General features: G+C 46.8%; 1 protein-coding gene across 1 annotated transcript in view; it reads right to left on the reverse strand.

The window, feature by feature from the left end:
• Positions 1 to 441: 441 nt before the first annotated feature.
• Positions 442 to 23065, reverse strand: part of LOC141097714 (indolethylamine N-methyltransferase-like) — a 46911-nt gene continuing 24287 nt past the window's right edge. The window contains exon 4 of the mRNA XM_073585089.1: positions 442 to 7010. Within this exon, the coding sequence (XP_073441190.1) occupies positions 6593 to 7010 (418 nt within the window). The 3' untranslated portion in view covers positions 442 to 6592. The remainder of the gene's footprint in view (positions 7011 to 23065) is intronic.

Genomic DNA, 23065 nt, shown 5'->3' on the forward strand with positions numbered 1-23065 from the left:
CAGGTGAGTGTCTTGGTGGACCTTATATAGGTCTAGGTAAATGATCACATTGGAGCACGCCGAGTCACTTGTAAAGCCTGACTTGGAGCACAAGAGAGTTTTGAGGAGCGGGGTTAAAGGAGCAGAGTCCAGATTTAGTACAGGTGTGCAACAGGTAAATATTAAAGTTATTCAGTTTAAAACAAATTTTTAGATCTACTAAAAGTGGTTTACAAAAGATCACCAATTTTGACCATCTGTTACAGTTGATTGACTCCATTTGAAAGCAGATATCTGCCAAATATCCATTTGATCTGATCTGATTTTGGTTACTGCTTGTATTTAACTCATGGTACATTAAATTCAATACAATCATTGCTCATAAATCAATTTTTGTAAAACTTAAGAGCAAGTAAGTTGGAAAAATTCTGTTGAAGTAATAGACACAGAAAGATTCATAGGACTTTTTTCGCCTTACAATATCTTTATTGTGAGCACCTATAATACTAAACATGCAATGCCTGCATGGAAGATGCAAGTGTGAATGGATCATCAGTGTTATATAGTGCACAAAACTATAATAAAGCCAGAGCAAATATGATTTTATAAACTTGTATCTTGCAATAAATGCTAATTAAGGAGAATCTATCTATGTTCATATTTTATTTCGACTTTTCCTCTTGAACATCCACCACCAGGTTCTAGAGATATGGGCACTTTTATTTAGAACTAGATTCTCTGGACTTTAACAAAGGTGCATTGCTTACTGGTTAATAATGTAGAGCAACCTAATGACACAACCCCTGAGAAACCTTTGAGCCAAACCCCCTGTGACATCGGCGGCCGTGCCCGCCGATGCCCCTTCAGCGGCGGTGCCCGCCGCACCTTCCTCTCACCTGCGTCCCCCTGTCCGCGCGCTCTTCCGCGCTGCTCACCGCTCTGCTACGGGTAACCGCGCCGGCCTTAGGCCGCGCACGCGCGTTCCCCCGGCCTCTTCTGTTGGTAGGGGGCGTCGCTAAGGGGAGGGTCTGTAGGGCGCACTTCCGGTCTCCGCATATATCAGGCGTCCGCTCTATTCTGAGGGCGCCTGGTGATTGTTTGTGACTTTCAGCACCCATCGGCCATACCTTTTCTAGTGTACCCTGCCTATCCTTGCTGTTCTCATTGTCTGCCCTTTTCCTGGTCCATTTCCGTCTGTCTGTCTCCTCCCCGTGGTCCCCGCTGAACCTTTCCTGTAGTCTCCTAGCCATTACCTTCCGCCTTTCCACCCCGCTATTCCTGCTCTGTCTGCCTGTCCTCCGAGTCGTCCCTGCTGGCTCCGGCTGTCGCGGTTCCGCCCCCTGCGGTCCTGCCCCTAACGATCCCTGTACAGGGGTCGGTCTTCACCAGGTGCGCTCGGCCCAGGGGCTCCGGATCCGCGACCCAGAGGGTCCACTCTTGGACGTATTAGCCAGAGGCGTCACAGTATCACCAGGCCATGGATCCCGCCGGTGCCGCAGCCGCCACACAAAAGGAATTGCTTTTTCTTCGTGAAAATCAGACCCGGATAATGTCCTTTATGAAGTCTATGGACACCCGGTTGTCCGCCCTGCAGACCTCTGACCCCGGGCACGCTCCCCTCTTAGTCAGCCTCCAGCAGGAGCTCGCGCAGCAGCGCGACGCTCAATCCCACATCTTAGGTTACATGGCATCCGTGGATGATCGATTGCTTGCTCTGCAATCCTCTGCTGCCGCTGCAACTTCCTCCCCGGACGTAGTCTCTACTCCGGCTCCCCGTCTGGGTAAACCCCCCAGGTACAGCGGAGACCCCAAGTTATGCCGGGGTTTTCTAAATCAATGCAGGCTACATTTTGAGCTTGCCCCCCTTCAGTACCCCACTGACCGCGCCAAGGTGGCGTTCATTGTGTCCCATCTCGAGGGTGAGGCCCTGTCCTGGGTGAACCCCTTGTGGGAGAGAGATGACCCCGTAGTGTTAAGTATACAGACCTTCTTGGAAACCTTTCGCAAGGTATTCGATGAACCGGGTCGCTTAGCATCCTCCACGGAGGCCCTTTTTAACCTCCGCCAGGGTTCCCTCACAGTGGGGCAATACGCCATCCGCTTCTGGACCCTCTCTTCAGAGTTGGGGTGGAACAATGAGGCTCTTGTGGGAGCCTTTTGGAGAGGCCTCTCCAGTAAGATCAAGGATGAGCTTGCCGGGCGAGACACCCCCACCACTCTGGAGGACCTTATTTCGCTGGCCACTCGCATTGATCTACGCTTTCAGGAGCGCGCTCGAGAGGCAGTCGGAGAGAGAAGGTCCTTTAGGCTGTATCAGGCTCCTGTCCCCCGTTTCCCTGTATCTCCTGTTAGTACCGCTCCTGAGCCTATGCAGATTGATCGTGTCAGACTGTCCGAGCAATGCCGCAGGGAGAGGATGACCAAGGGTCTCTGCCTGTACTGTGGAGGTGCCAACCATTTTGTGCGTTCTTGTCCGGAGAAGCCAGAGAGGTCGGGAAATGCCTCCACCTAGGTCAGGTAAGAGAGGACCCCCTAGGTGATCAAAATTCCTCTCTTCCCCTTACCCTTTCAGCTTTGCTAATTACAGGTCGGGAGCGTGGATCTGTGGAGGCGTATGTGGACTCGGGTGCTGCCGGTAATTTCATCCGCCAGGAGGAGGTTGACAAACTCCAGATTCCGGTGTTGGTATTGAAGAACCCTCGCGCTATTTCCTCCGTTGATGGTAAACCTTTACCCGGACTCATCACCATGGTTACCGTCGAAGTAGACCTCCAAATCGGAGCTCTCCACCTCGAAAAGATAGCCTTTTATGTCCTGCCACAACTAGCCCATGCTGTTCTTCTAGGGCTACCCTGGCTCAGACGGCACGAGCCGGTGATTGACTGGCGCTCTGGGGAAGTTCTCCGTTGGGGGCACTCCTGCCAGGAGCACTGCCTACGGGCTCTCACTCGTCCCCGTCCATGCTCGAAGCCTGCCGACCTTCCGGGCCTACCCGCACCCTATCACACGTTTGCCGATGTGTTCAGCAAAAAGGAGGCGGACTCCTTACCCCCTCATCGCTCCTATGACTGCCCTATCGACCTGGTTCCCGGAGCCACTCCTCCCAGAGGGAGAACTTATCCTTTGTCCCCAGCAGAGACCTCGGCTATGTCGGAATATATACAGGAGAATCTGGCCAAGGGGTTCATCCGGAAGTCCTCGTCCCCTGCGGGCGCAGGTTTCTTCTTCGTCCGGAAGAAAGATGGGTCCCTGCGACCCTGTATTGATTACCGGGGCCTGAACAACATCACTGTTAAAAACCGGTACCCGCTCCCGCTGATTCCTGAACTCTTCGACCGGCTGAGGGGGGCCAGAATCTTCACGAAGTTGGATCTGCGCGGAGCTTACAACTTAATCCGAATCCGAGCGGGGGACGAGTGGAAGACGGCCTTCAATACCCGGGACGGCCATTATGAATACTTGGTCATGCCGTTCGGTCTCTGCAATGCTCCAGCGGTGTTTCAGGAATTCGTAAATGAGGTGTTCCGGGACCTACTCTATTCCTGCGTGGTGGTGTATTTGGATGATATCCTCGTTTTCTCGACCGACCTCTCCTCCCATCGGAGAAGTGTACGCATGGTCCTGCAGCGCCTTCGAGAAAATCGTCTTTACGCCAAGATCGAGAAGTGCCTCTTCGAGCAAACAGCGTTACCCTTCTTGGGGTATATCATCACGGATTCCGGTCTTAAGATGGATCCGGAGAAGCTGTCCGCGGTACTCCAGTGGCCTCGTCCAGTTGGCATAAAGGCCATCCAGCGTTTCCTCGGCTTCGCTAACTATTACCGACAGTTTGTACCCCACTTCTCTACAGTCACCAAGCCCATCACGGTCCTGACCCGTAAGGGGACGAAGTCTAACGTCTGGTCTTCCGAAGCCGAGGACGCCTTTCTTGCCCTGAAACGCTCGTTTGCCTCTGCTCCGATCTTACACCGTCCAGTGGCTAGTAGGCCCTTCATCCTGGAAGTTGATGCCTCCTCCACTGGAGCTGGGGCGGTTCTCTCCCAACAGGCTCCATCTGGACGTCTAGTCCCCTGCGGGTTCTTCTCCAAATCCTTTTCTCCGGCGGAGTGCAACTACTCCATTGGGGACCGGGAATTATTGGCCATTAAGATGGCGCTGGAGGAATGGCGATATCTGCTCGAGGGGGCAGTGCATCCCTTTACTATCTTTACGGACCACAAGAACCTGGCCTACCTGCAATCTGCCCAGAGACTCAACTCCAGACAAGCCAGGTGGGCTCTGTATTTTTCCCGTTTTGAGTTTAAGCTCCACTTCCGGCCCGGCAGTAAGAACATCAAAGCTGATGCGCTTTCCAGGTCTTTGCAGCCACCGGAGAAGGAGGAGGATCCATCATATATTATCGAGCCGGCTAAAGTTATCTCCGTGGCCCCCGTGAGATTCTCTACCCTTCCGCCTGGCAAGACCTTCGTCCCTTCAAACAAACGTTTGGAAGTACTGCGCTGGGGACATTCTTCCAAGGTTGCTGGGCACGTTGGGATTAAGAAGACTCTTTTGCTTCTTTCCCGGTATTACTGGTGGCCCTCTCTCCACCAGGATGCTAAGGACTTTGTAGCCTCCTGCAGGACTTGTGCTCAGAACAAGGTTCCAAGGACTCTGCCCTCCGGTCTCCTTCATCCGTTGCCTGTGCCAGAGGCCCCTTGGCAGCAAATTGCCATGGATTTCATGACTGATCTGCCTCGCTCTGCTGGATGTACTACCATCTTAGTCGTCGCAGACCGCTTTTCCAAGATGGCCCACTTTATTCCCTTGGTCGGACTGCCATCTGCTCCAAAGTTGGCCGAGATCTTTATCCACCACGTGTTCAGGCTACATGGTCTTCCTCTGCGAATCGTGACCGATCGAGGGGTCCAGTTTACTTCCCGATTCTGGAGGGCCCTCTGTCGGCTCCTGGGCACGTCTCTCGACTTCTCCTCAGCGTATCATCCTCAAACCAACGGCCAAGTGGAACGGATTAACCAAATTCTGACCACCTACTTACGCCACTTTTCTAACGCCCATCAGGATAATTGGGTCTCTCTTCTACCTTGGGTGGAATTCGCTCATAATAATCATTCCAGCGAATCAACGTCCAAGACACCGTTCTTTGTGGTAACTGGGCTAAATCCTGGGGTTCCATTGCCCTTTTCCGCATCGTCTGGAGTTCCTGCAGCAGACACTCTCGCCAAGGAGTTTTCGCAAATTTGGAAGGAGACCAGAGAGGCGCTCGAGCTAGCCAACATCCGAATTAAGAAACACGCGGACAAGAGACGAAGGGATCTACCCCCGTACCATCCCGGGGACAAAGTCTGGCTTTCTACCAAACATATCCGCCTGAAAGTCCCTGCTTACAAATTAAGTCCTCGGTACATCGGGCCTTTTGAAGTACTTGGGCGCATTAACAAGGTAGCCTACAAATTGAGGTTGCCGGCATCACTCCGGGTCCCTAACGCCTTCCATATCTCGCTCCTTAAACCTGTGGTCTTGAATCGGTTCCAACCAACCTCCATGTCCCCTCCCTCGCCAATTTGTTCTAACAATGTCTTTGAAGTAAAGGACATTCTGGCTATGAAAAGGGTCAAGGGTAAGACTCTTTTTCTTATCGACTGGAAGGGTTTTGGCCCAGAGGAGAGGTCCTGGGAGCCCCGAGAGAATGTCGATGCCCCCCTTATCATGAAAAGATTTCTGACCAACCTCAGAAGGAGAGGACATATGGGAGGGGGTACTGTGACATCGGCGGCCGTGCCCGCCGATGCCCCTTCAGCGGCGGTGCCCGCCGCACCTTCCTCTCACCTGCGTCCCCCTGTCCGCGCGCTCTTCCGCGCTGCTCACCGCTCTGCTACGGGTAACCGCGCCGGCCTTAGGCCGCGCACGCGCGTTCCCCCGGCCTCTTCTGTTGGTAGGGGGCGTCGCTAAGGGGAGGGTCTGTAGGGCGCACTTCCGGTCTCCGCATATATCAGGCGTCCGCTCTATTCTGAGGGCGCCTGGTGATTGTTTGTGACTTTCAGCACCCATCGGCCATACCTTTTCTAGTGTACCCTGCCTATCCTTGCTGTTCTCATTGTCTGCCCTTTTCCTGGTCCATTTCCGTCTGTCTGTCTCCTCCCCGTGGTCCCCGCTGAACCTTTCCTGTAGTCTCCTAGCCATTACCTTCCGCCTTTCCACCCCGCTATTCCTGCTCTGTCTGCCTGTCCTCCGAGTCGTCCCTGCTGGCTCCGGCTGTCGCGGTTCCGCCCCCTGCGGTCCTGCCCCTAACGATCCCTGTACAGGGGTCGGTCTTCACCAGGTGCGCTCGGCCCAGGGGCTCCGGATCCGCGACCCAGAGGGTCCACTCTTGGACGTATTAGCCAGAGGCGTCACACCCCCTTACAGATCATAAAAATTGGCATTGAATGAAAAGGTCCACATCTCTGGAATCATATGGTGGATTTTAAAAGATCATAATTACCATGCTACGGGGTACAGTTGAAATGAAATAATTGCAAAATCTGGTCACTTTTGACCTGATGACAGGTTATCTTTAAGAATATTAATAAGATTTTGCTTTACATATAATACGTGTTGTGGGGACTCAGAGCTACTTCTCTTTGTGAGCTGCAATGAATATTATGGATGTATAGTCACATAGGTCACTCACATGTGTTCTCTTCTTAATCTTACAGCAATCAATAACAAAATCTTCTCCAACTAGAACTTTCCTAGCAAACTCCTCATTATAATTAAAAGCATGGAACTTGTCTTTCCCGACTGTGTAGTATGTTAGGTCTGAACTTCCAATAAATATGAGGCGTCCTTCAGGTTTCAGCAACTTTGAGAACTTTCTGAGATATTTTACAAAATCATCTTGATCTTTGCAGATAAAATCTAGCAGCCAAGCAATAATAATACAATCTGCAAGCGGGAGTTCAATCGGATCCATCATATTTTCTTTCTCACATTTCACAACATGTTGAAGGGCTGATCTCACTTTTCCTTCTTTGTCCTGTAAATGTTCTCTGAAAGAAATGAGAAAGTGTTGAAAGTGATTGTCGCACAGTCATGATTGAATAGGACGGCAGTAGAGCTCAGTGGTTAGTCCTGGATCATCGGCTTCCTGTATTGGGGGAAATACTTGAATTCAATCAAGTCTCAGGCACTAAGTTTTAAGTTAAAAATCAAATTTATGTTTTCCAGTGTGTTTGAATATACATTTTTCTTTATAGTAAGGTTAACAATAGGTCCTAAATCGTAATTCGTCTAATTGACATAAAAATATTGTCATATTGATGCCTATTAAAGTATTGTAGGCTTGTTAAACTTTTGTTTCTAAATAGGAAAGTGGAGCAAATCGTGCTCTCCTGTACAGAGGGCCACTGCAAAAAAATTGATATCATGGTGTACTCTTCTTCTGCACTTTGTACAACAGCACTGATTTCCCACTATATGGCTAATCAGTTGAAAATGTTGCAGATATACAGTACAGTGGGGAAAATAAATATTTGATAAGCGGTCGATTTTGCAAGTTTTCTCACCTGCAAAGAATAGAGAGGTCTGTAATTTTTTATCGTAAGTACACTTCAACAGAATTTAATACGAAAGCCAAAGAAATACATGAATATTTTTTACATAATTAATTTGAATTTTATTGCATGAAATAAGTATTTGATACAATAGTAAAACAGAACTTAATATTTGGCAGAGAAACCTTTGTTTGCAATTACAGAGGTCAGACGTTTCCTGTTGTTCTTCACCAGGTTTGCACACACTGCAGCCGGGATTTTGGCCCACTCCTCCATACAGATCTTCTTCAAAGCTTTCAGGTTTTGGGGCTGTCACTTGCAACATTGAGTTTCAGCTCCCTCCAAAGATTTTTTATTGGGTTCAGATCTAGAGACTGCCTAGGCCACTCCAGGACCTTAAAATGCTTCTTATGGAGCCACTCCTTAGTTGCCCTGGCTGTGTTTTTTGGGTCATTGTGATGCTGGAAGACCCAGCCATGATTCATCTTCAATGCTCTTACTGAGGGAAGGAGGTTGTTGGACAAAATCTCATGATACATGACCCCATCCATTCGCCCTTCAATATGGTGCAGTCATCCTGTTCCTTTTGCAGAAAAGCACACCCAAAGTATGATGTTTCCCCACCATGATTCTCACTTGGGTCTGTGTTTTTGAAGTTGTACTTAACCTTTTTGTTCCCCCAAACAAAGCGAGTGTAGCTGATATCAAAAAGTTCAATTTTTTTTCTCAACTGACCACATGATCTTTTCCCATGAATCATCAAACGGCAAACTTCAAATGGGCCTGGACATGTGTTGGCGTGAGGGGGGGAACTTGCGTGCCCTGCAGGATTTTAATCCATGACAGCATAGTGTGTTACAAACATTAATGTTCGAAATTGTGGTCACAGCTCTCTTCAGGTCATTGACCAGGTCGTCCTTTGTAGTTATGGGCTGATTGCTGAACTTTATCAGAATCATTCTTAACTCATGAGACGAGACTTTGTTTGGAACCCCAGACCAAGAAAGATCATCTTGTGATCATCTTTGTCATTCTGTGTTTCTTCCTTTTTCTAATAATTATGCCAACAGTTGTTACCTTCTCAACAAGCTGCTTGTCTGTTGTCCTGTGGCTCATCCCAGCCTTGTGCAGGTCTACAATTTTGTCCCTGGTGTCCTTAGACAGCTGTTTGAACTTGGCCATGGTGAAGTTGGAGTGTGATGAGTGAGAGGACAGGTTTTTTTTTGTAAACTTTGTCTTTTTTAAACTCGAAACTTTGTCTTACATGCATGCAGCAAAGCAGACATTGTTTAAAATATACATATCAAGACCACTATATTGGAGGTTGAATTGGTATACAAGACAATCAGACAAAACAAACACAAAACCAGGGGTAGGGAAATAGGGAAAGGAAGGGAGGGGGAAGCATAACAGAATCAGGTATGGTTTTTACCCATCAAACAATCAGTATATGTGTGCCATACTGAATTCAGGACCCACAGACACCCCCAGCGCCTAGCAGTGTCTCTCCGTAGTGGATCGTTCAAAGGCATTACTATATAGGTCTCTCTCCCAGCAGTATCCACTCCTGATACCAGATTGTCGGCCGGAAACAAGTCTTATTTTCACTCCGGATGTGTTGTGGGAGCATAGAAATGAAACTTTCCCAAGTTTCAAAAAAGGTCTGTACCCTACCCTCCTTATGCACAGAGGTCTCCACCCAGTCCATCTGAAGCAGAAACGACAATTTCTTAAAAAAGATTTTGAAGGGGGGCCTGGTCATGAATCCACGTCTGCAATATGGCCTTAATACCAGCCACCGCCACCAAGTGCAATAATTTACGGGCCCCTGTAAAGCAAATGTATGTATCTGGTTTTAAATATCCAAATATGGCTCATAAGGGTTCATTAGGAACAAAATTTGTCAAGCGCATAGTGGTAAATTGTCTTATTCTCACCCAAAATGGCCTAATGACTGGGCATGTCCATAGAAAATGAAACAGGTTAGCTTCTGGGGAATGGCATTTAAAGCACCTGTAAATTGTGTAAAGCCTCATTCTATGACCCTTTTATGGGGTTAGGTAGGATCTATGGCAGATTTTCAGAGTCATCTCCAGGAAGCGAGCTGAAGGGAGTAATTTATAGGCTTGGTCTAAAGCTTTCAGAATGGTGTTGCAGGTTAGGCTCGAGTCTTCAATCTGCCATTTTATTAGCGAAAATTGGGATTGTTCATAATCTAGGGCTACATGAATGAATTTATAGTTAATTGCTATTTGGCCAGATTTCGAATTGGGTTTGGTAAACCATCTGAGCAGAAGTGGTCTCCATTCGTGTTCAGGTAGACTTGCTAAAACTTTTGTTACATAACTTTTACCTTACAGGTATTGGAATGGAGAGAATATGGCATTCGGGTATTTACATTTCAATTCCTCCATTGAGTGCACCCGTCGTTCCTCAAGGTGGACTAAATATTTAATAGATCTTATGCCCCGAGAATGCCATTGGTAGAAAACAGGGTGAGAGCGCCCATCTTGAAAGTGGGGGTTACCAATAAGTGGAAGGAGGAGAGACATCCAAGGGAATAGCAGGAAATGTCTATGTAGTTTCTGCCATGTCCTCCATGTAGACATTTAAAGCGGTTTGACTTTCACCTCAGCCGGCAATTCAATATAGGGAAGATGTAGGAGGGAGGGAAGAATTAGCCCCGGGGCAAGACAGCATTCCAAGTCATGTTGCATATAATAAGACGTCGCTCCCAGCCAGTCCACCACCACCCGAAACAAGGATGCTAGGTTATAATGCCTAATATCAGGAATGTTTATCACCCGTTCCCTCTCAGTTGTTGCAGTAGCTTGAAAACTTGAAAGCTATCTGGAGTTTTTTTACTCTCCCATATAAATGAGCGATATAGATAGTTGATACGCTTCTTCTCTTTAGGAGCTAAATAAATTGGGAGAGTTTGAAAATGGCAGAGATGTGGGAACTCTGTCATTTTAATTAAGTTGGCTCTGCCTAGGTATGACAAATTTAAATCTTTCCAATTGGCTAGAGTAGAAGTTTTTGAGGTATAACTTGATTTTGATTTTGTATAATTTAGCTGGGTGTGTTGTCACCTGTACTCCCAGGTATTTTAATGAACCAGTTGTAAACTGACATGGGAATCTTGAAGACCAGAGAGGTCTGAAAGGGCCACACAACATCATCACCTCTGTTTTATTCCAATTAATATCATATCCCAACAAGCCTCCCACATCCCCCAACTCCTGTATGAGAGCATGTAAGACCCTTTTGGGGTCGGTCACTACCAGCAAAATGTCATCCGCAAACACTGAGACCTTCAACTCTCTAGAACCTGCCATAATCCCTCCAAAAGTAGGGGTCTGCAGAAGATGATGCAACAGGGGGTCTATAGAGAGGTTAAATAAGAGGGGTGACAGAGGGCAACCTTGTTTAACTCCTCGAAAAAGGTCATTTGCTTGTGCATCGTATCCGTTAACCAACACCCGAGTATATGCATTTGTATGAAGATATTGGACATATTGCAGAAATTTTGGACCAAAATTCCCCCTGCCCAAGATCTCATATAAGAAGGGCCATGCTACTTTGTCAAAGGCCTTTTCAGCATTGAGACTCATCAGCATTGCATGTGGTCCCGATGAGTCTTGAGCCGCCACCACCATGTATATGTTTGCCACACTGCTACGACACTGAGTAAATCCTGTCTGAGACTCGCATAAAAGGTCAGGGAGCAACATCTGCAGATGGTTCACCAAGATTTCGCCATGAGTTTGTAGTCATGATTGGGGAGTGTGTTATGAATGAGTCACCGTAGGAGGCAAAAACAGAAATACTAGCTAAGTCCAGAAAACCAGAGAAGTTGGCAGCTATCGGATTGCAGACCCCTGAACCTATCAACAACAACTAGACCCCTCGATCACAGCCGGAGAACTAAATAGCCTAAAGACAGAAAGGGAAATCTAAACTGCCCCAGAGCAGACCCCAAAGCAATAGGCAGCCCCCAACATATAATGACGGTGAAGCAAGATGAAAAAACACTCACACAGATAGAAAGATAGGCTGAGCAAATGATGGGGCCCAAGCTAACTAAATAGGACAGGATAGAAAAGCTGCTGTCTGCAATCCGCCAAAACCCTATAAAAACAAGAGCCAACAGGCTGATAGGGAAAAAAGCCCTGAAGACGCTAGGCTTCAAAAAGACTATATCAGTACTCAGGTATTTTCTGAAGACAGAGCAAAAAGGAATTCAGCTCACCCCAGCAGGGAAAGGCAGAAATCCAGAAAAACAAGGCAAAACAAAACCAGAACACAAATGCAAAAAGCAGAGCAGAAAACTTAGCTTTTGAGGTGCAGGAATCAGACTGGTCTCCTAGAATCCCTCAGAGAGATTACCAGCAAGGCAGAAAGGCGTCGGCTGCCTTATATCCAGTCAGCAATTCCCGTCACCCAGTCATCATCATCCAGCTCAGGTGCTTTGTAATCAGCCTAACTACCTTCCTTCACCAGAAGAGGGAGTTCATCAGACCTCAATGGTGAAGGGTAAAATGAACTCACAACAGTACATCCCCCTTAAGGAGGGGTCACCGAACCCTCATCCACGCCACCAGGGCGATCAGGGTGAGCCCGATGAAAGACACGCACCAATCTTTTGGCATGAATATCAGAGGCAGAGACCCAGGAATTATCCTCCTGACCATAACCCTTCCACTTAGCCAAATACTGGAGTCTCTGTCTAGCCGGACGGGAATCCAGTATCTTCTCTACCTCATATTCCATGTTACCTTCAACCAATACAGGGTCCGGAGGTGCCACCCCAGGAACTACTGGTTCAACAAACCTCTTCAACAAGGACTTATGAAACACATTATGGATTTTAAATGTGACAGGAAGAGCCAAACGAAAAGAGACCGGATTAATAATCTCCAAAATCTTGTAAGGTCCAATAAATCTAGGCTTAAACTTAGGAGAAGCCACCTTCATAGCGATATTTTTTGATGATAACCAAACCATATCACCAACCTTAAACTGGGGACCAATGGTCCTATGTCGGTTGGAAAACCGCTCGGCCTTTTCCTGGGAGAGAGATAACTTATCCACCACTTGTTCCCAGATCTGGTGCATTCTCTCCACCACAGTGTCAACACCTGGGCAGGCAGAAGGCTCCACCTGCCCTGAAGAAAATCAAGGATGAAACCCAAAGTTACAAAAAAAAGGTGACATCAAAGTGGCAGAACTAGCTCTATTATTTAAAGCAAATTCGGCCAAGGGCAAAAATGAAACCCAATCATCCTGATCAGCGGAAATAAAACATCTCAAATACGACTCCAAGGTCTGGTTTGTTCTCTCTGTCTGCCCATTGGTCTGAGGGTGAAAAGCAGAGGAGAAGGACAACTGAATTCCCTGCTTGGAACAGAAAATCCTCCAAAATCTAGACACAAACTTAACTCCTCTGTCAGATACAATGTTCTCAGGAATCCCGTGCAAGCGAACCACCTGTTGCAAAAACAGGGGCACCAACTCAGAGGAAGATGGCAACTTAGGGAGTGGTACAAGATGGACCATCTTAGAGAATCTATCACAAATCACCCAAATAACAGTCATTCTCTGAGAGACAGGCATATCAGAGATGAAATCCATTGAAATATGGGTCCATGGCCTCCTGGGGACTGGCAAAGGCATTAACAACCCACTAGAGCGAGAACAAGGTTTAGACTGGGAGCAAGTCCCACAGGACTGCACAAAATTCCTGACATCACGAGACAAGGCGGGCCACCAAAAAGACCGACTCACCAGATCTCTAGTACCAAAAATACCTGGATGACCAGCCAATGCAGAGCACTGAACTTCAGACATCACTCTCTTCTTCCACTGGTCAGGAACATACTACTTTCCACTGGGACAACGCTCAGGTTTGTCCTCCTGGAACTCTTCCAGAGCACGTCTCAAATCGGGCGAGATGGCAGAAAGAACTACCCCTTCGCCTAAGATGGTAGCAGGCTTGGTCACCACAGGAGAATCAGCAAAGAAGCTCCTAGAGAGCGCGTCACCCTTGACATTCTTAGTGCCAGGAAGAAAAGAGACCACAAAATCAAAACGTGTAAAAAACAAGGCCCACCTAGCCTGTCTAGGGTTCAAGCGTTTGGCCGACTCCAGGTAAATCAAATTCTTGTGGTCAGTGAGGACCACGACTTGATGTTTAGCTCCCTCCAACCAATGTCTCCACTCCTCAAATGCCCATTTCATGGCCAACAGTTCCCGATTCCCTACATCATAGTTACGTTCAGATGGAGAGAACTTTCGGGAAAAGAAAGCACAGGGATTCATTTTAGATGTTACAGGATCCTTTTGGGACAAAACAGCTCCTGCACCAATCTCAGAAGCATCCACCTCTACCTGGAACGGGAGTGAGACATCAGGTTTCCGCAAAACTGGGGCAGAAGTGAATCTTCGCTTCAGCTCCTGAAAGGAAGAAACAGCCTCCGGAGACCAATTCAACACATCAGCACCCTTCTTAGTCAGATCAGTCAATGGCTTGGCAATACTAGAAAATTTTGCTATAAATTTCCGATAAAAATTAGCAAAACCCAAAAACTTCTGGAGGGCCTTCAAAGAAGTGGGCTGAACCCAATCATAAATGGCCTGTACCTTGGCCGGGTCCATTTCAATAGTTGACGGAGACAAAATAAATCCCAAAAATGAAATCCTATGTACCCCAAAAAGGCATTTCGATCCTTTGACATACAGGGAATTCTCCCTCAAGATCCGGAACACAGTCCGAACATGTTCCACATGAGAATCCCAATCCTTGGAGAAGATCAAAATATCATCCAGATAGATAATCAAAAATTTATCCACAAAGTCTCGGAAAATGTCGATCATGAAGCACTGGAAGACAGAAGGGGCATTAGTGAGCACAAAAGGCATCACCAGGTACTCAAAATGTCCCTCTGGAGTATTAAACGCCGTCTTCCATTCATCCCCATGCTTAATGCAGATAAGATTATACGCCCCCTGAGGTCAAGCTTGGTAAACCAGCAAGCACCTTTAACTCTGGAGAATAGATCCGAAATCAGGGGTAACGGATACTGATATTTAATAGTAATTTTGTTGAGGGCACGATAATCAATACAAGGCCTTAATGAACCATCCTTTTTGACCACGAAAAAAACCCCAGCACCTAAGGGTGAAGAGGATGGTCTAATATGACCCTTCTCCAACGCCTCCTTAATATAGGATCGAATAGCCTCGTGCTCGGGTACAGATAAATTGAAGAGCCGACCCTTGGGAAATTTACACCCCGGGCTCAGTTCAATTGCACAGTCATAACTCCTATGAGGAGGCAAAGACGCAGAGTCATTCTCACTAAATACATCATAAAAGTCCGCCAAATAGTCAGGAACATCAGCGACTGAGGAGACGTGGAAAAAAACGAAGCCTCACTAAGGGCACACAGACAACCCCAACTCACCACAGACACAGATTTCCAATCCAAAACTGGATTATGAATTTGCAACCAGGGAAACCCCAGAACAATGGTATCATGCAAATTATGCAACACCAAAAATCTGCAATTTTCTTGATGGTCTGGGGCGACCCGCATTACCACCTGGGTCCAAAACTGAGGATTATTTTTCGCCAAAGGAGTAGCATCAATCCCCCTCAAAGGGATAGGCGTCTGCAGAGGTGTCATCGGAAATCCACAACGTTTAGCAAAATCCAAGTCCATTAGGTTCAGGGCTGCTCCCTAATCCACAAAAGCCTTGGTGGAAAATGTGGACAGGGAGCAGATCAGAGTAATTGCCAGAAGAAACTTAGGTTGAACACCACCCACAGAAAACGTGTGTGCAAAACGTTTCTCTCGTTTAGGACAGACAGAAATAATATGCGAGGCATCTCCACAAAAAAAACACAGCTTTGTTGTGAGTTCATTTTTCCCTTCACCATTGAGGTCTGATGAACTCCCTCCTCTGGTGAAGGAAGGTAGTGAGGCTGATTACCAAACACATGGGCAGCTAGATGATGACAGGGTGGCTGGAATTGAGGACTGGATATAAGGCTGCCGACGCCCTTCTTCCTGGCTGGTGATTTTCCTGCTGGATTCTTGGAGACCAGTCTGATTCCTGCATCCAAAGCTAAGTCTTCTGCTCTTCTTTGTACTCTTCAGTTTTGTTTTTGGTTTTTCCTTGTTTTTTTGGGAGTTCTGCCATCCCCGGCCGGGGGTGAGCTGAACTCCATTTTTGTCTCTGATCTGTTGATATTTTGCTCTGTCTTCAGAATATACCTGAGTGCTGATATAGTCTTTTGAAGCCTAGCGACTTCAGGGCCTGTTTTTCCTATCAGTCGGTTGGCTCATTTTGATAGGGTTTTTGCGGATGGCAGACAGCAGCTTTCCTATCCTGTCCTATGTAGTTAGCTTGGGCCCCATCATTTGCTCAACCTATCTTTCTATCTGTGTTAGTGTTTTCATCTTGCTTCACCGTCATTATATGTTGGGGGCTGCCTATTGCTTTGGGGTCTGCTCTGGGGCAGTTTAGTTTTTCCCCTTTCTGTCTTTAGGCTATATAGTTCTCCGGCTGTGATCGAGGGGTCTAGGGCACCGTAGGAACCCCCCACGGCTACTGCTAGTTGTGGATAGGTTCAGGGGACTGCAATCCGAAAGCTGCCAACCTCTCTGGTTTTTCTGGACTTAGCTGGTATTTTGTTTTTTCCTACTTCGGTGACTCATCATAACAGAATCACCAGCCCTACCGCAGATCCTAGGGTACTCAATAGCAGGAGAGAATTGTAAAAAAAAAAAAAAAGTGTCAGAATTTTTTTTTTTTTTTTGTGTGCATATTTTTTCCTCTATATCTCTGAGGCCGTAGGGGGAATTTTTCTCTCAATGGAGATGAAGCAATTGTCTGATCGTGTGAAGCAGCTCGCTGCTGAAGTGCGGGGAATTTCCGCCTATCTTGCTCATTCACATGCTGCTGAACCAAAGATTCCTACTCCTGATGTATTTTTGGGGGATCGGTCTAAATTCTTGAATTTCAAGAATAATTGTAAATTATTTTTTGCCTTGAAGCCTAACTCGTCGGGGACTCCACGCAGCAGGTTAAAATTGTCATCTCTTTGCTGCGCGGCGATCCCCAGGATTGGGCGTTTTCTTTGAAACCTGATGATCCTATTCTGAATAATGTGAATGCATTTTTTCAAGCCTTGGGGCTGTTGTATGATGAACCTAATGCTATTGATCAGGCTGAAAAGACCCTGTTGGCATTAAGCCAGGGTCGGGATTCGGCAGAGTTGTACTGTCAAAAATTCAGAAAGTGGGCGGTCCTTACTACCTGGAATGATTGTGCCTTGGCAGCCCTCTTTCGGAAGGGTTTGTCAGAAACTGTAAAAGATACTATGGTGGGATTTCCTGTTCCCTCTGGTCTTGACGATTCTATGTCATTAGCCATTCAGGTGGATCGGTGTTTACGTGAACGCAAAACTACACGAGAGATATTACCACCTGTTGAACAAATGTCTGAACCTATGCAATGTGATAGAGTTTTGTCTAGGGCGCAACATCAGGAGTTCAGAAGGCGTAATAAGCAGTGTTTTTTTTGTGGAGATGCCTCGCATATTATTTCTGTCTGCCCTAAATGAGAGAAACGTTGTGCACACACGTTTTCTATGGGTGGTGTTCAACCTAAGTTTCTTCTGGCAATTACTTTGATCTGCTCCCTGTCCACATTTTCCGCCAAAGCTTTTGCGGATTCAGGAGCAGCTCTGAACCTGATGGACTTGGATTTTGCTAAACGTTGTGGATTTCCTATGACACCTCTGTGGACGCCTATCCCTTTGAGGGGGATTGATGCTACTCCTTTGGCGAAAAATAAACCTCAGTTTTGGACCCAGGTGGTAATGCGGGTCGCCCCAGACCATCAAGAAAATTGCAGATTTTTGGTGTTGCATAGTTTGCATGATACCATTGTTCTGGGGTTTCCCTGGTTGCAAATTCATAATCCAGTTTTGGATTGGAAATCTGTGTCTGTGGTGAGTTGGGGTTGTCGGTGTGCCCTTAGTGAGGCTCCGGTTTTTTCCACCTCTCCTCAGTCGCATGATGTTCCTGACTATTTGGCGGACTTTTATGATGTATTTAGTGATAATGACTCTGCGTCTTTGCCTCCTCATAGGAGTTATGACTGTGCAATTGAGCTGAACCCGGGGTGTAAATTCCCCAAGGGTCGGCTTTTCAATTTGTCTGTACCCGAGCACGAGGCTATGCGATCCTATATTAAGGAGGCATTGGAGAAGGGTCATATTAGACCATCCTCTTCACCCTTAGGTGCTTTTTTTTTCGTGGCTAAAAAGGATGGTTCATTAAGGCCTTGTATTGACTATCGTGCCCTCAGCAAAATTACTGTTAAATATCAGTATCTGTTACACCTGATTTCTGATCTATTCTCCAGAGTTAAAGGTGCTTGCTGGTTTACCAAGCTTGACCTCAGGGGGGCGTATAATCTTATTCGCATTAAGCATGGGGATGAATGGAAGACGGCGTTCATTACTCCGGAGGGACATTTTGAGTACCTGGTGATGCCTTTTGGGCTCACTAATGCCCCTTCTGTCTTCCAGTGCTTCATGAACGATATATTCCGAGACTTTGTGGATAAATTTTTGATTATCTATCTGGATGATATTTTGATCTTCTCCAAGAATTGGGACTCTCATGTGGAACATGTTCGGACTGTGTTCCAGATTTTGAGGGAGAATTCCCTGTATGTCAAGGGATCGAAATGCCTTTTTGGGGTACAGAGGATTTCATTTTTGGGATTTATTTTGTCTCCGTCAACTATTGAAATGGACCCGGCCAAGGTACAGGCCATTTATGATTGGGTTCAGCCCACTTCTTTGAAGGCCCTCCAGAAGTTTTTGGGTTTTGCTAATTTTTATTGGAAATTTATAGCTAATTTTTCTGCTATTGCCAAGCCATTGACGGATTTGACTAGGAAGGGTGCTGATGTGCTGAATTGGTCTCCGGAGGCTGTTTCTTACTTTCAGGAGCTGAAGCGAAGATTCACTTCTGCTCCGGTTTTGTGGCAACCTGATGTCTCACTCCCGTTTCAGGTGGAGGTGGACGCTTCTGAAATTGGTGCAGGAGCGGTGTTGTCCCAAAAAGATCCTGTGACATCTAAAATGAATCCTTGTGCTTTCTTTTCCCGAAAGTTCTCCCCATCCGGACGTATCTATGATGTGGGGAATCGGGAACTGTTGGCCATGAAATGGGCATTTGAGGAGTGGAGACATTGGTTGGAGGGAGCCAAACACCAAGTCGTGGTCCTTACTGACCACAAGAATTTGATTTACCTGGAGTCGGCCAAGCGCTTGAATCCTAGACAGGCTAGGTGGGCCTTGTTTTTCACACGTTTTGATTTTGTGGTCTCTTTTCTTCCGGGCACTAAGAATGTCAAGGCAGACGCCCTCTCTAGGAGTTTCCTTGCTGATTCTCCTGTTGTGACTAAGCCTGCTACCATCTTAGGCGAAGGGGTAGTTCTTTCTGCCATCTCGCCTGATTTGAGACATGCTCTGGAAGAGTTTCAGGAGGACAAACCTGAGCGTTGTACCAGTGGAAAGTTGTATGTTCCTGACCAGTGGAGGAAGAGAGTGATGTCTGAAGTTCATTGCTCTGCATTGGCTGGTCATCCAGGTATTTTTGGTACTAGAGATCTGGTGAGTTGGTCTTTTTGGTGGCCCGCCTTGTCTCATGATGTCAGGAATTTTGTGCAGTCCTGTGGGACTTGCTCCCGGTCTAAACCTTGTTCTCGCTCTAGTGGCTTGTTAATCTCTTTGCCGGTGCCCAGGAGGCCATGGACTCATATTTCAATGAATTTTATCTCTGATATGCCTGTCTCTCAGAGAATGACTGTTATTTGGGTGATTTGTGATAGATTCTCTAAGATGGTCCATCTTGTACCACTCCCTAAGTTGCCATTTTCCTCAGAGTTGGTGCCCTTGTTTTTGCAACAGGTGGTTCGCTTGCACGGGATTCCTGAGAACATTGTATCTGACAGAGGAGTTCAGTTTGTGTCTAGATTTTGGAGGACTTTCTGTTCCAAGCTGGGAATTCAGTTGTCCTTCTCCTCTGCGTTTCACCCTCAGACCAATGGGCAGACGGAGAGAACAAACCAGACTTTGGAGTCGTATTTGAGATGTTTTATTTCTGCCGATCAGGATGATTGGGTTTCATTTTTGCCCTTGGCCGAATTTGCTTTAAATAATAGAGCTAGTTCTGCCACTTTGATGTCACCTTTTTTTTGTAACTTTGATTTTCACCCTCGATTTTCTTCAGGGCAGGTGGAGCCTTCTGCCTGCCCAGGTGTTGACACTGTGGTGGAGAGAATGCACCAGATCTGGGACCAAGTAGTGGATAAGTTGTCTCCCTCCCAGGAAAAGGCCCAGCGGTTTTCCAACCGGCATAGGACCGTTGGTCCCCAGTTTAAGGTGGGTGATATGGTTTGGTTGTCATCAAAAAATATCGCTATGAAGGTGGCTTCTCCTAAGTTTAAGCCTAGATTTATTGGACCTTACAAGATTTTGGAGATTATTAATCCGGTCTCTTTTCGGTTGGCTCTTCCTGTCACATTTAAAATTCATAATGTGTTTCATAAGTCCTTGTTGAAGAGGTTTGTTGAACCAGTAGTTCCTGGGGTGGCACCTCCTGTCCCTATATTGGTTGAAGGTAACATGGAATATGAGGTAGAGAAGATACTAGATTCCCGTCTGGCTAGATGGAGACTCCAGTATTTGGTTAAGTGGAAGGGTTATGGTCAGGAGGATAATTCCTGGGTCTCTGCCTCTGATATTCATGCCGAAAGATTGGTGCGTGCCTTTCATCGGGCTCACCCAGATCGCCCTGGTGGCATGGATGAGGGTTTGGTGACCCCTCCTCAAGGGGGAGGTACTGTTGTGAGTTCTTTTTTCCCTTCACCATTGAGGTCTGATGAACTCCCTCCTCTGGTGAAGGAAGGTAGTGAGGCTGATTACCAAACACATGGGCAGCTAGATGATGCTAGGTTCAGGGGTCTGCAATCCGATAGCTGCCAACCTCTCTGGTTTTTCTGGACTTAGCTGGTATTTTGTTTTTTCCTCCTTCGGTGACTCATCATAACACAGCTTATTACGCCTTCTGAACTCTTGACGTTGCTCCCTGGACAAAACTCTATCACATTGCATAGGTTCAGACACTTGTTCAACAGGTGGCAACACCTCTTGTGCAGTCCTGCGTTCACGTAAATGCCGATCAACCTGAATGGCTAATGACATAGAATCGTCAAGACCAGAGGGAACAGGAAATTCCACCATAGTATCTTTTACGGCTTCTGACAAACCGTTCCGAAAGAGAGCTGCCAAGGCATTATCATTCCAGGTAGTTAGGACCGCCCACTTTCTGAATTTTTGACAGTACAATTCTGCAGAATCTCGACCCTGGCTCAATGCCAACAGGGTCTTTTCAGCCTGATCAGTAGTAATAGGTTCATCATACAACAACCCCAAGGCTTGAAAAAATGCGTTCACATTAGTCAGAATAGGTTCATCTGGTTTCAAAGAAAACGCCCAATCCTGGGGATCACCACGCAGCAAAGAGATGACAATTTTAACCTGCTGCGCGGAGCTCCCTGACGAGTTAGGCTTCAAGGCAAAAAATAATTTACAATTATTTTTGAAATTCAAAAATTTAGACCGATCCCCAAAAAACACATCAGGAGTAGGGATCTTTGGTTCAGCAGCATGTGAATGAGCAAGGTAGGCGGAAATTCCCCGCACTTCCGCAGCGAGCTGCTCCACACGATCAGACAATTGCCTTATCTCCATTGAGAGAAAAAAAAAATTTCCCCTATGGCCGCAGAGATATAGAGGAAAAAATATACACACTTTTTTTTACAATTCTTTCCTGCTATTGAGAACCCTAGGATCTGCGGTATGGCTGGTGATTCTGTTATGAATGAGTCACCGTAGGAGGCAAAAACAGAAATACTAGCTAAGTCCAGAAAACCAGAGAAGTTGGCAGCTATCGGATTGCAGACCCCTGAACCTATCAACAACAACTAGCAGTAGCCGTGGGGGTTCCTACGGTGCCCTAGACCCCTCGATCACAGCCGGAGAACTAAATAGCCTAAAGACAGAAAGGGAAATCTAAACTGCCCCAGAGCAGACCCCAAAGCAATAGGCAGCCCCCAACATATAATGACGGTGAGGCAAGATGAAAAAACACTCACACAGATAGAAAGATAGGTTGAGCAAATGATGGGACCCAAGCTAACTAAATAGGACAGGATAGAAAAGCTGCTGTCTGCAATCCGCCAAAACCCTATAAAAACAAGAGCCAACAGGCTGATAGGGAAAAAGCCCTGAAGACGCTAGGCTTCAAAAAGACTATATCAGTACTCAGGTATTTTCTGAAGACAGAGCAAAAAGGAATTCAGCTCACCCCAGCAGGGAAAGGCAGAAATCCAGAAAAACAAGGCAAAACAAAACCAAAACACAAATGCAAAAAGCAGAGCAGAAAACTTAGCTTTTGAGGAGCAGGAATCAGACTGGTCTCCTAGAATCCCTCAGAGAGATCACCAGCAAGGCAGAAAGGCGTCGGCTGCATTATATCCAGTCAGCAATTCCCGTCACCCAGTCATCATCATCCAGCTCAGGTGCTTGGTAATCAGCCTCACTACCTTCCTTCACCAGAAGAGGGAGTTCATCAGACCTCAATGGTGAAGGGGAAAATGAACTCACAACAGGAGTGACATTGGGCAGTAGGATTGTGGTAATAGTGGGTCACTGTTAGATTTGGGATAACTATTGTCTGTGAGTCAGTAAATTGGTCGATGGTAGCTTCTTGAAGAAAAGCTTCACTAAAGAGATTAGTCAAGATGATAACTAAGTCGGGGGAGAGAATTGTCATGGTCTGACAGTTTTAAATTGGACAAAGTGAATTTTTTTTACTTTGTCAAGTGCAATGTGTGACGTGATTGCCCCCGGTGGCCATTGGAATTATCACACGTGGTGTTTTTCATTCATAGTCGCCCGGTGGTGGGGAGTGGTATCGCACCTTAGTGGTAGGTTTAATTGTAATTATAAATCAGGTGTGGGGCTCTATAAATGAGTCTCAGGGTATTCAATCATTGTTGGTGATAGTTGTTCATTTGCAACCAACCTTGGTGGTGGAAGGAGCTGGAGAGATTGCTCAGCTCAATCTGTGTTCTGATGTGGAAGGAGTCACCGAAGGGAGTTCTTTGCAGCGCTTACTGAACTTGGTGGCAGCTATTCAGGAGGAAGGCTGCAGTCGGTTGCTGGACTCTGTGCTGGAGCATTTGCACAGAGAGAGCTAAGTTTTCTTTTTCCCCTGTTTGTGACTTTCTTTATGTGTGATCTAGTGCAGTGGTGGGATTAGTTTCCGCACCGGCCAATGCCCTAGTGAGGGACTAGGTTCAGGGCGAGTCAGGGCATAAGGTTCGCGTGCGGCGACAGGTGCGGAGCCTGTTTAGGGAACGTAAGGAGTGCAGGGACGCTTCCTCATGGGAGCTTAGGCG

The sequence above is a fragment of the Dendrobates tinctorius genome, unplaced genomic scaffold (genome assembly GCF_039654945.1).
Source record: "Dendrobates tinctorius isolate UK_male_01 unplaced genomic scaffold, ASM3965494v1 ptg000086l, whole genome shotgun sequence".
Lineage (NCBI taxonomy): Eukaryota > Metazoa > Chordata > Amphibia > Anura > Dendrobatidae > Dendrobates > Dendrobates tinctorius.